Raw genomic sequence first — 12578 nt, forward strand, 5'->3', positions numbered from 1 at the left:
CTGACAGGCTCAGATTTGGGTAGAGGATGGCACCAAGGCTCACTTTCACTTCTTGTCTAGTTTCACATCTGTCTATACCTTTTTGATGCTTTTCTTTCAGAAAAATCAAATATATCCTGATGACTAGCTGTATTCTCATAGAATTATAAATGTTAAAAGAATTGATAACTTCTGTAAGAAAATTTCTTCATTTAATGTTTGCTGTATCAATAAAAAACCAAAACTGATGCTCAGTAGCAGTCATTAAATCTTGAGTCCTGTTTATCCCAGTAAAAGATATATTTATGGGAAAAATAAAAAATATCTTTTTAACAACTTAACAAAATTTGGACTCTTTCGTCTCAGTGAATACTAAAAACAGACCAACCTCAAAAGCTCAGAACGTAACTTATCAGGTGATAAGTCTACAAAGCAAGTATGCAGGAGGTACAGGTGACTCTCCTGTAGGACAACTTCGAAAGCCCAGGCACTTCCTTTGGTGAATGTATACTTAAAAGCTGTGTACTTCTCTGCATGAAGGCAGTGAAGGAATGTAGAGTAGATGATGGCAGGAGGAAGGTCAGAAAAGAACAGGAGATGCTAGACTACAATTTTCCTGTCAATTTATTAGAATTCTAATTTACCACTTGGAAGAAAAATTCCAATACCCAAGGAACAGTATGGCCAAAGGAAGTGTTCTCTAAATACTATATAATTGTATATAGTACTTAGGAATTAAATGCATTGCTTTTAGGCCTCTGCCAGAATGTAGACTTCTCCAAGTTTTAAGTTAGTGTGGTATTAAATCCTCTCCAATTCTTGAAAAGGACAAATTCATTTGATTCTCTTACACTGCAAAAAATGTCGGCATTTGGTGGCAATGTTCTCATCTTATTTACAGCAATGAGAGGAATTTTTCTCTCCGCTCTTTATTAGAAACATAGAAAGCAAGCCAGTATACTTTTAAACAAAGAACATTAAAGCACATTAAGATCAGAAGCATCATATTCCTTCCTGCCTTACTGCAATGTACAGTAAGCTTGAACCTTCTCAGGTAAAACACAAAGATTTTGATGTGACTCACAGTGTGATAAAATGGACAACACATACAGTTTAAAGCCTCCTTCCTATGAGAAGGAAAATCATTTCACATGGGCATCACTGCCAAAGACGACTCAACAAATACTAGTACTCGACATCTGTCATATTTATTTTACTAAATAACATGGTCAAAAGAACACAAACCAGAAAACGTACTTCACTAGTCTACGCGGGCGGTGCTGACTGCAGCCACCTCCACATTCTGTGTCTGCAGAGCTAGAAGCACTCCAGATTGGCTGATAACTCTTGCACACTTTGCCTTGTCTGTTAGCATGAATATATTTCATGAACATAAAAGAATTTCTCTGAACAGAGAGAGACATGAAATATTACAAGATACAGGCACTTTTTGTTCCCAGTTTTAAAAATAAGCCAAGTGAAAAATCTCTAATAAAAGTAACTGGACCAGAGTTTTCTACTTCAGTTCTAGACACTTAAACCCAATTGAAAATAAACACATTTAACTGGGATTAATGGTCATATTTGTGTAAAAAAAATCCAAATTACAACTGGAGAAAATGGCCATTTGAATTCAACTTAAGATATGCCAATAATGTGCATTAAAATTTATATACCTAGGCAGCGGAGTAACATCTGAAAGCTTTGCAAGAGTGTGGTTAGTGAGAAAAGCAAAAGGTGCTTTTATTCCACAGTATCTGATTAAACAAAAGGTAATTTACAAAACCAGAGTACCAAATGATACTTTAAAATAAATACTTCATCACTTTGATGAATATATACACAGTGTCCACTTGGGGTCTAACTATCTAAAAGTGGCATATCAGTATCCAGAGGTGCAGGAGCCAGTTCACATAAATAAAAGAGTGTGGCTTCACTAGCTTCGGCCTCAGTCAGTGGCTCCAGGCGAACAAGTTTACTCTGGGTTGGTTCTGGGTCCAGGCTGCTATCCAGAAGCTCATCAACTTCTATGGGTCTATCTGCAGAGGGCGCAACCTCTGCTGCTGCCGCCACACTCCCCTGCTCAACAGCAGAAGCAGCTGGGTTCCCGTCAAGGAGTGCAAGAAGTGGAAAGGCAGTGTACTGGATAAGTTGTTTATCTATAAAATCAGAAAAAATTATATAACCAATCAAGAAATTACATGCTTTATGTCACTAAACTTTGTAACATGTAAGACAGGAAAGTTAGACCCTGGTTCAGCAATTTAGCTGTGAAATTCATCTTTTAATGTTAAATACGTGGAAAAAATTGAGACTATGAGAACCATTACAACACCATTTAGGCTTTGTTTAAGCACTAGAAACTTGAGACACCATCCTCAGGAGCCAAGTCTGCAGTCGGCCTTCACTTGTTTGGACGGTTGTGTAGTGCTGGAGACTGAACCTAGGGCTTTGCGCATGCTGTGCAAGAGTCCGGCCCACTCAGCTCTTGAGCAGGACTAATTCTCCCAGGATTTACTTTAAATTCTATATTGAAATTCTTAAAAGAAAAACCTACAGAAGGACAGACTACTTCCATACTTACCTGGTTTGGACTTAGATTTCCTTCCCTCTTCTGAAACTTGTTGAACAACATTGCTCTTGGTGGTTTCTAATCCCTTATTTTCAGACTGGAAAAAAAATATGTGTGTATGTGTGTGTGTGTATATACATACATATACACACATACATTTATATACTTTTTTGCATTTTATAGTTCTTAAAAGTGTCAAAAATTAAAAACTGATAAAATAACACCAACACATGTGAAATATACTGGAAAGAGAAACATCAGAAAAGACAAACTACAGAGAAATCTGGAGTCAACCAGACTGGCTAAATCCTCAAGAATAAAGTACCCAAAGTAGGATGAAAGAAATGGGCATTTCAGTAACAGGACAGTCAGAGCTGTCAAAGAAAAAAGACAGGGATAAATCAAGGACAGACAGCTTCACATGCTGGTGAGGGTAGAACGAAATACACACTTTAAACAGTTTGATTAAAAATGCATCACATAAGGCTCTCCACATGAGCAGAAGAGCCTGGACAAATAAGTGCACTCAAGTTGCTAAGGATGCTATGGTAACATCTCTAAACTATGCTCTCTTCCACACCTTAGCTGGGAGTATTTCTTCTTGTCCTTTCTGTGACTCCTTTGTTTCAACTCAGTTGATTCTTTAGTCACTGTCTTTCTTCCAGTCACCACAGGGGACTTAAATCTACAATGCTGTTGAGCTGCCAGAGCATCTCATCAGAGTTCAAACTCTGAGGTGCAGACCGGGTTCAACTGTTTCCTATCACGCTAAGTACCAGCTATCACCAAGTACTACCACATTTCTACATGCTGCTTTACCATGTATGGTACAATAAACAACTGTGTAATTCCTGCACTCCCCTGATAGCTATCATAAAATGAAGCAGTAAGTCTCCAAGATTCCGGAAAAACAATGACTCCAGCATGAAAACTAAGCCATCCCAAATATTTAAGGAAAAATAGTTCATCATTTAAAAGTCATAATACATAAATGTTAATACATTTTTAAACTCCTTAAAAGAGGTATTTCCCAAGGATGCCACTGTTGATATTTTAAACCTGAGAACCAAGATTATGAATGCATTTTCCCATGTAAGTTCTTATTTATTACCAGTTACCACTCAGTTATAATATAATGTATCTACACTAAGAAAATATCATGATACATGTCATATATTCTTGTCATGAACAAAACGATGAGATAAAATCAATATTTTCAAATTACCAAAGTTAGAACTATAATAAAAACATCAACCTTAAATATATTTCATAACATCCAAAAGCAATATGTAATTTTCTGTATTACTGATATTCCTGAAAATTCTAAGTAATTAGTTTCTAGAATAAAGGGGATAATCAAAGAACAATGACTCAGTTTTGGCAATAAACAGCAAAGCATATTCACTAAATTAAAATATAATGTGATTATATTTATTATATTAATAGCACTTAATATAATGGCAAAAATCATACTATAAGCCTAGGCAAATGATGGTGAAATTCAGCTTATGCTTGTTTATTTAAAAGTCTATCAAAACACAACCACATTATCCATATCTACTTAGTCCACAGTTATATAATTCACAATTGTGACATACAGCTTACAAAACAAAAAATATTTAGGAGGTTTGGCCATTTTAAGGTATAGTATGCCATCTGCCAATCATCCAACAATGCACAATGAACTTTCTACTTACAATTTCGGCAAGTTTTGAGGCTCTGAATCAGCCAATATAAACATAACTTCAAGACTGTGGGAAAACTGGCCAGGCCATCACCTCATACATGACAACAGAAAATCTCTGCTCATCGACTCTATAATCATTCACATTTATTTGAGATGCCTTATTTCTAGATTACAAGGAACAAGACTGTAACTGACTTCATTAGTCCAGAATTTAACTTGTTTTATTTTGTAGCTAATAAAAATTAAGAATTGGACAGTTTGGTATACATATTTAGATACGGGGAATAAATTAGTCAAGACAATTAAGCTATACAAAATAACAAAGATATATAAGCATCTGCCAAGACAGATTATTTTTAAAAATCTCCTAGCAATTTGCTAAGTCCAACTGGATATTATTTGTTGAAAAAGTTCTTATAGCATAAAAAAATAAGTATATACATACAGCCCCTACCTAGTAAACCTGACCCTTGTTTTAGTTACTGTTTTTAATGCTAACCAAGTGAAGAAACTTAAAAAAAAAAAATAGGGACCAGTTATTTTCAACTTAAAAAAATTGAGAAATTTTTACGGAAAGAACAGAAAATACAGAAATTCTATTTTAGTCATTTTTATTTCAAAGAAATGTCTGAACAAGCCAAGGCCGGGTGATATCCCAGCACTATGAGGCTGATTTCCTACTGAGAATGAATCCCACATGTGCCAGAATTGGGCAGTAAAAAGAATAACCCCATAAGCAAATGCTAATTTTCCGTCTAGTACTTGACTATCTATCTCAAGCACACATATAGGTAAGAATGTAAAATGTTTTCTATAATTGAGTGATATACTTTCTATGTATGTTTACTAGGACTTTGTTCATATTTTTATAGTTATGGGTCCTGAGCAACATGAATTAAAACTTACTTTTTTATTATTGATGTAATCTGTGGGATTCATCTGCACAGAACTAGTGAAAAGCTGAAAGACCAAACAAGAAAGATGATAAGTTTAAAAAAAATATCTAAAAAGATCTGTGTGTTAAAAATTGTTATACAACCATGATGAGTGAAGAGCTGTCACTCCTACACGAGGAAGTTTCCACAGATTAAAACAAGTTTGGAAAAGCGGAAAAGCAGAAAAGCAGAAAGAAAAGCGAACAAAGGTAAAGCAAGTGGGCCCATGCACTAAGCGGGATTTTAGGTTGTAAGAATTTCTCCATGGCGGTAAATCATGACATAAACAGTTCCCCACAACTCTTATCCCCTCATTAATCTCCATTCAATTTTATCTTTTATTTTTCTCATTCTACGTGTCTGTACACAGCACCAAAGGCAGCACCCATGTCTTGACACTAAGCATTCACTGACTGCCTACCTACTTAATTAGGTGACAAATTCATAGACTCTACTAACAGTGAAAGAGTATCAAGTGGTACCGTCTGACAAAATGACATGCCTACTTCGTTTTATTTCCTACATAGCAAAGGAGTAAATGGTAAGATAGTACCTATGAGCTGTACTCAAAGTCCAGCCAACTGATAAATACAACTTTCAAGTCATAAGTTTCAAAATCCTAGTAAATCTACTACACAGGGATTTATTGGGGCATGAAAGAAATCACTGACACTATGAAAATATATATTTCTGCTCTCCAGGGGCTTACAATCTAAAAGACAATACTAACATTAAATAGCCAACTTATACACAACCCAGTTTTACAATAATTAGTAGGGCTTAGAAGCACTAAGGAGTTTGGAGAACAAAAGGAGAGAAAATAACGAACAGAGGCATACACATGAGGAAACAAAAGGACCTTAATAAAACCAGGTGCTGTGTATCATCAGCTCAAAGAGAATGTCAAGAATTTGGAAGATAGATGGGTACTTAAGGTATAGTAACACTGAGAAGGTAGAGCATGTTCTAGAAATGGTTAAGACGAATCCAAATAACAGAAGTTCTAACTTAAAACAGTTATATACAAAAGTCAATTAAAAATAAAAAGAGAAAAGCCATTATTAGTGGATGAGGCCCTGATCAATAAGGAATAAGACTCCTAAGAACACAAAAACGGACATTATGTTTCATGAAAATGACCAAACCTAATGGTTCCCAAAACAATGTGATGTAGGACACACTTATCTTTCCTTTTCCAATCTCTTTAGACACTGACTCCTTTCTTTTAAGACCACAGTTATAAAAATATCCTTGGCTCTTGTTCCCTTTTACTTCCCTCTTTTCTTATAACCCACTGGCTGCTGAAGAGAAAAGAGCACAAACCCCTGGTAGTAGGCTACTCTATCTGTACGCCAATTCAGCCTGTACTATTGCAGAATTGACTGATGCAATTTGCACCTACAGACAGGGTGGGAGCCAAGTAAGGCCAGCAATGTAAGTAAGCTTCCTTCTCCCTTTTGCCTTAACATCCTATTCACAGACTTAGAAGCATCTCATATATACTCCCAATAGATAGACGATGCAAAATATACACAACCAATTTACATATAAGGAACTGACACAACTTCTTAAATTCTAAGGCCTGAAACCCTCCTGCTAACTCCACACTGATACAGAAAGAACCAAACTTTAGAAAGAGAAACCAGAGTTCTACAATGCACTTGGTTAACATCATGACCATCCTTGCTGTTTTACAATACAGCAAGCCAGAGGTAGATTTTAAAATCTATGACAGTACAATCTAATTCATGGGTGACATAAGTCTTACTTAAATGAGAGAAAATACAAAATTAGGGTAGTTTGTCAATGTTATTTTGAAAAAGAGTACTTAATGATCAGTAAGAAAAACCAAAGTGATTCACATATACCCTGGGCAAAGTAAATATTACTGTAAAAACTAAAAAGGCTACTTATAGACATAGAATTTCAGGAATGAAGGAAATGTTGGCATAGGATTTAAAAAATGAAGATTTAAAAAATGGAGATAAATACATTTCAAAGCAAAATGTCTTCAGAGTTCATAAAGCGAGAACAGAAAGACAAGAAACAGAAATACACACACACACACACACACACACACACACACACACACACCTCAGTGCCCAAAAGTAGAGACATTAGGAAAAAGAAATGTTCTTACAGGAAGCAACGATTAAGGTGACAGGAGAAGAAAGAGACCCAGACCTCACAGCCCCACCAACAAACCGTTGTTGGGAACATGTCTATAATCCCGGGAATTAGAAGCTAGGTTAGCTACACGGCCAGTGTGTAAGAGACCTGTCTCAAGAACAAAATCAATTCCCTTATTGACTACTCTTGTAGTCCTAAAATACAGACTAACAATAGAGTTAATTATTTGTAGTTCTTCCAATAGCCCTTCATGTTAAGCATTAGCCCCAGTTAACCAATAAAGAAACTGCAAAAGTGAATATCCATGTTGAGATGTAGCTCAGCTGGTAGTGTCTGAGTAGCATGCATTATCTGGGTTTGATTACCAGCACTTTTCAAATTAGGTGTAATGGTGTTTGCCTGTGATCCCATCAAGTAAGAAGGAAGCAGCAAGAAGATCTGAAGTCCAAAGCCATCCTGAGCTATGCCTCAAGTTCAAGGCCACTCTAAGGAATACAGTAGACCAGGCTTAAAAAAAGATTCCAAGCCAATAACATCTATTAAGTGTCGAGAGGCAATACCAAAAACCAGAGGTCTAATTCAAAACAAATCAGCTTCCATCAGCCCAGTGGATGAAAATCAGATAAAACAAACAAACACAACCAGAGAGATAGAAACAGAGACAGAGAGACAGGCACACACACAGCAAAGGGCGGAAACCTGAATTGGGTTTAAGGAGGCAGTAAGTATTACCTCTACGATAGGATACAAGCAGCCTGAGAGAACTGGAGCACAGTGAGCTATTCTCAGTGTATGGAGCTTTGAATACAAATTCAGTCAATGTTCAGTGTCACACTGAAATGACCCAAAGACCATGCAAACTTGCATTTAGCTATATTTATTACTACTTTTAACACCCATGTTCAGAGTCAGGAATGGGGCTGACAGCTCATCCCCAGACTCAAGAAGGACCATTAGGTTAGTGCTATCAAGTTTGAATGGAATATCTTCATGGAAGTTTAACTTACTTACCATGGTGACAAGGACAGCGTGGGAAGGAATTCTTTAAGACAGAGAAATACAACCCTGTGTGGTACTGATGATCTGGGAAGGGTTTTCACGCTATGTGACAGACTAATTTCATGAGAAGACATATGAATTATTAACCGGAAATAGTCTGAAGAGTAAGAAAGGACTAATTTCTTTGGCATCATTAAGAAGTTCTTAAAATGATACTACTACAGAATTCTTTGATATGAAAGAAGATCTACTGTAAGGCATTTCTCAGAATAAAGAATGGATTTTGGAAAGAGGGAAAACAAGATTCATGTGGGTAGAACAAAGCCAGGTGAATCTAGAAAGCTCTCGAGAGAGTGAGAAGAGGGCCATAGGACAAAAGGCAAAATGGCTGAGAAAGATACTTAAGGCCTGAAATCAAAGAGGAAAGACTACCAGTCCAGCCAAATACTAGAGTTAAGTTCACACAGACGGTGACAAAGACTAGAACAGGGAATCAGGATCAACACATAAAACATATAGCAAATGTAACAAAATGCATTTTACTAGAAAACATTATTTCCCCAAGTATTAAGAAGTATCTCTATAATATTCCCACTTCTATTACAAATTTCCATAGATCTTAATTCAGTAACAATTTAGCCTAGAGTAAAATATATACAAAACACACAGCACCAAGTCCAGACTAAGCTTGTACTTCGTAGCAGGAATGTTGAAGAGTGGTATGTTACAGGAGCACCTGCTGCTGAGAGGCAGACAGCAATCCCACGACAGTTCCTATATCCATGTGCACACGCTGTCTAAGAAAACCATTCATTAAAAAAGTAAAATACAGAAAGTGCACAATAAAAAATGTATTCACTTTAAATGACATATATAAGTACACAAACTACCAGCAGGGTAAAGTGTGTACAAAATACCTACATCAACAAGAAGATCTGGGTCTATGCTAAACTGTCTTCCTGAGAGCATCGCTTGGAAGTCCTCTAAACTGCAATCAATACTGTCAAGGTAGTCCAACAGCTCAACCCTAAAGAAAAAAAAGTAATAATTTCAGATTGATTAAGTGTTCTCATTCTTATATTTAAAACCACTGTTGGGGGCTGAAGAGATGGCTCAGTGGTTAACAGCACTGGCTGTTCTTCCAGAGGACCCAGATTCAATTCCCAGCATCCACATGGCAGTTCACAACTGTCTAATTTCAGTTCCAGGGGATCCGACACCCTCACAGACATACATGCAAGCAAAACACTAATGTACATAAAAAAACAATAAATAAATTAAAACCACTGCTGGTAATTTAGCTCTATAAAATAATCCTGGTAATTTGTAAGTTCTTATTATTTTTAAGACATCCCACTTAAGATTTGGGATTTCTGAAAATCAAAAAACCCATGCCCTTTACACAACTTTATTAGTTTGAGAAAAGATGTGCTACAATAAAGGTAGCTTTACCTTTTTCTTCTATACTATCTCACTAATCTAAAACTCCTAATACTCAAATTACTTTTATACTATATATTACTGTACTTTTAATATAATGTGTCCCTTAATAGAAACTATACCAGTATACAGAATTGGTACAGTGAAAATCATAAATATCTTACAGTTAAACCAAGAATTTCACTTTAAAAATCTAAAGAATTGCTCAGCAAAGTTCCCCGACTACTCATGACAATTAAGCCCCTCTCACTACAAAGTTCAACTCTGATGAACACAACACAGGGTCTGCATCTAAAATAAGCTCACTGTACCACTTACGCTGCCATTCGTTAGTACTTTGAATTTGTACAAATTTAAATATTATTTCAAGTTGGTTACTGAACTAAATATAAGAAAAGTAATTAAAAACATGTAAATGAACACTCACTTTCCCAAAAGGTTAATGTTATCATTCAAAATGGAATCCATCATGGTCACAGGATCTTCTGAGGTAAGACTGGATGAGCCATTTAGCTGCACAGCACTAGACATGAGCGGGCTGCTGCTGCCAGCACTTCCCACACTTACAGATTCTCTGGTTGGCTCACTCTGCTCTGTACTCTGAATGACAGGCACATACTCATCTTCATTGTCATCTTCAACAATTACAATATCAGGATACTGGCTACAGTCACATCAGCAATATGAGGGGGAAAAATAATTAGAGCTTTGGACAAGGTAAATTTATTTTCCTCTCTGGAGGAATTCCCATATCATAAAGATTTCCTTTTCCAGAGTAAGTAGCTTAAGCAAAAGTTTTAACAATTTGTAAGATAGAAAACCACAAAGAATCAAGGAAGAAGATTTAACTCCAAATAAAAATAATAAATTTTCATTATTTATTTATTGGAGGTTGGGTTTATCTGGTTTAATACTTCAAATATGAGAAAAAAATTAGTACTTAAAACCAATTATGTGAAAAGGATTACTTTTTCAAAGAATGGGTAGTTTTTAATTTAATTATTTGGTAAGAAAAATGACCAATAATTTCTTAAATTTTATCTCATGATTCCTTACTTGGAGGGATCAGATATAACATCCTCATTAGTTTCTGGAATAACTGGAACATTTTCTTCATCCACATTATCATCAGTAACATCATAAATAATTATGTCATCTGAAATCCGCTCTCTTGACTTTAAACCTTCAGTCCTACTATGTGGAACCTAAAGAATCAGGAGAAAGCAAAAACATATGGACTACTATGAAGAATATCATTTTAAAACATTGGACACATACTAGTTACTAAATATTGAGGATACAATAGTGAACTCTGTCCTCTGTCCTTTTGGGACTCAAATTCTAATGAGTTATAATATTCTACAGAGTTATGAAATATATACTTATATTCTACTTAACAACAAATTACTTTAAGAGACCCTGCAGATGAAACGCCCAAAGTGTGTTTCTAAGGAGATATTCAAATTCTAAAGTATTTTGTATAGATAAAGAGTGAACAAGTACTAGGCCTTCAGAAATTGTAAGCATTCACATGCATGCCACCGCACTGACAGTGACTGTTCTAGCTGAATGCACTGTGTCTAGAGGCTTTAGTCTTCTTCACGGGGAGAAGCACAAGCCCATGGTGAAAGGTCACTTTCGCCAATAGTCTGTCTGGTCGTTTTAACACTGAGATGCAGGTGCACAGGTAGGTCTGATGGCACAGGCCTGTACTCCCAACTGCTCAAGAAGCTGACATAGAAAAATTTCAAGTTCAAGGCCCGCCTGGGCTACAGAGTGAGTTAAACAGCAGCCTAGATAGGTTGATGGGATCCTATCACAAAATTAAAAAAGGTAGGCTGGGATAGAACTCAGTGGGTACAACACTTGCCTAACAAGCATGGGACCCTAGGTTCAATCCCCAGTATCACTGGAAAGGAAAACAAAAGGAAAAAGGAAAAAAATGCACAGGTACATTGAGGTTAGTTACATTAAAAAGTTCAATTCTCTAAGCAAGAAAGTCATTATTATAATGCAATTTTTCTAAAAGTTTCAATAGATGACAGAGGTAAAAGATGTCACATGTTTTAAATATATAAATTCTAATTAAACAAGAAAGCATCTAAAATATATGAAACACTTTAAAAATGTTTCAGTTAAACTGAAACAAAGAAAAACCAAACCTTCATCTACTTATATATGCTTTCAATCCAAAAATCAAGCTCCATACACTTGGTTTAAAGAGAGAAGAGGAATGAACACAGAGATATGATGAAGTTAATGCTGCTTTGTCCCAGAGGGCAAAATGAATAAATAAATCTTCAACAGTTCAATAATAAATTTGACCATACTAAAATATTTTAACATTTCAAATCAGCAACAGTAACTTAGTGGTACACCATTTGCCTTGTGTGTCAAGATTTTAGCTTTGAACTGTAGCACATCACACAAAAAAGATTATCAATGAGAGAGAAAAGAGTATTATAAAAAGAGGTTTACACTAGTTTGATGGCAGACTATCTGCAATTAGTCGTAAGACTGACAAGTTATATAGTCTACAGCAAAAACAAAGGTATACAAAATATTTTGAAAATTGCTAGAGGAAAGCATTCTAGTAACAATCCCAGAAGATGAAAAGAAAATAAGTACCAGGAAGTTCCATAATGTTATATTATGATGACATTATCACACTGATCAATCTTATAGCATCACAACAAGCTACACTTATCAATTCAGAATGTGACAAAAAAGCCACACTGTTGGAGTTCGGCTCCCTGGTAGGCCTCATGCTTAGCATGTAGGAGGCCTGTGTTCAATTAGTCCCCCATTCCAAAGTGGAAGTCACACTGCATAGTAT

At 35.9% G+C, this 12578-nt stretch overlaps 1 protein-coding gene across 2 annotated transcripts in view; it reads right to left on the reverse strand.

Annotated features, from left to right (window-relative positions):
* Positions 1-1162: 1162 nt before the first annotated feature.
* Hsf2 (heat shock transcription factor 2) overlaps positions 1163-12578 on the reverse strand; it is a 28226-nt gene continuing 16810 nt past the window's right edge. The window contains exons 8-13 of one of the 2 annotated variants that reach the window (XM_055599404.1): positions 10799-10947; positions 10170-10406; positions 9224-9329; positions 5145-5198; positions 2564-2648; positions 1163-2138 (exon numbers count right to left, since the gene is read on the reverse strand). In XM_055599404.1, coding sequence (XP_055455379.1) covers positions 1840-2138; positions 2564-2648; positions 5145-5198; positions 9224-9329; positions 10170-10406; positions 10799-10947 — 930 coding nt within the window. In that variant the 3' untranslated portion in view covers positions 1163-1839. The remainder of the gene's footprint in view (positions 2139-2563; positions 2649-5144; positions 5199-9223; positions 9330-10169; positions 10407-10798; positions 10948-12578) is intronic. The other variant, XM_055599405.1, reaches the window with a different exon arrangement.

The sequence above is a fragment of the Psammomys obesus genome, unplaced genomic scaffold, assembly GCF_907164565.1.
Source record: "Psammomys obesus unplaced genomic scaffold, mPsaObe1.curated_primary_1811, whole genome shotgun sequence".
In the NCBI taxonomy this organism is placed as follows: domain Eukaryota; kingdom Metazoa; phylum Chordata; class Mammalia; order Rodentia; family Muridae; genus Psammomys; species Psammomys obesus.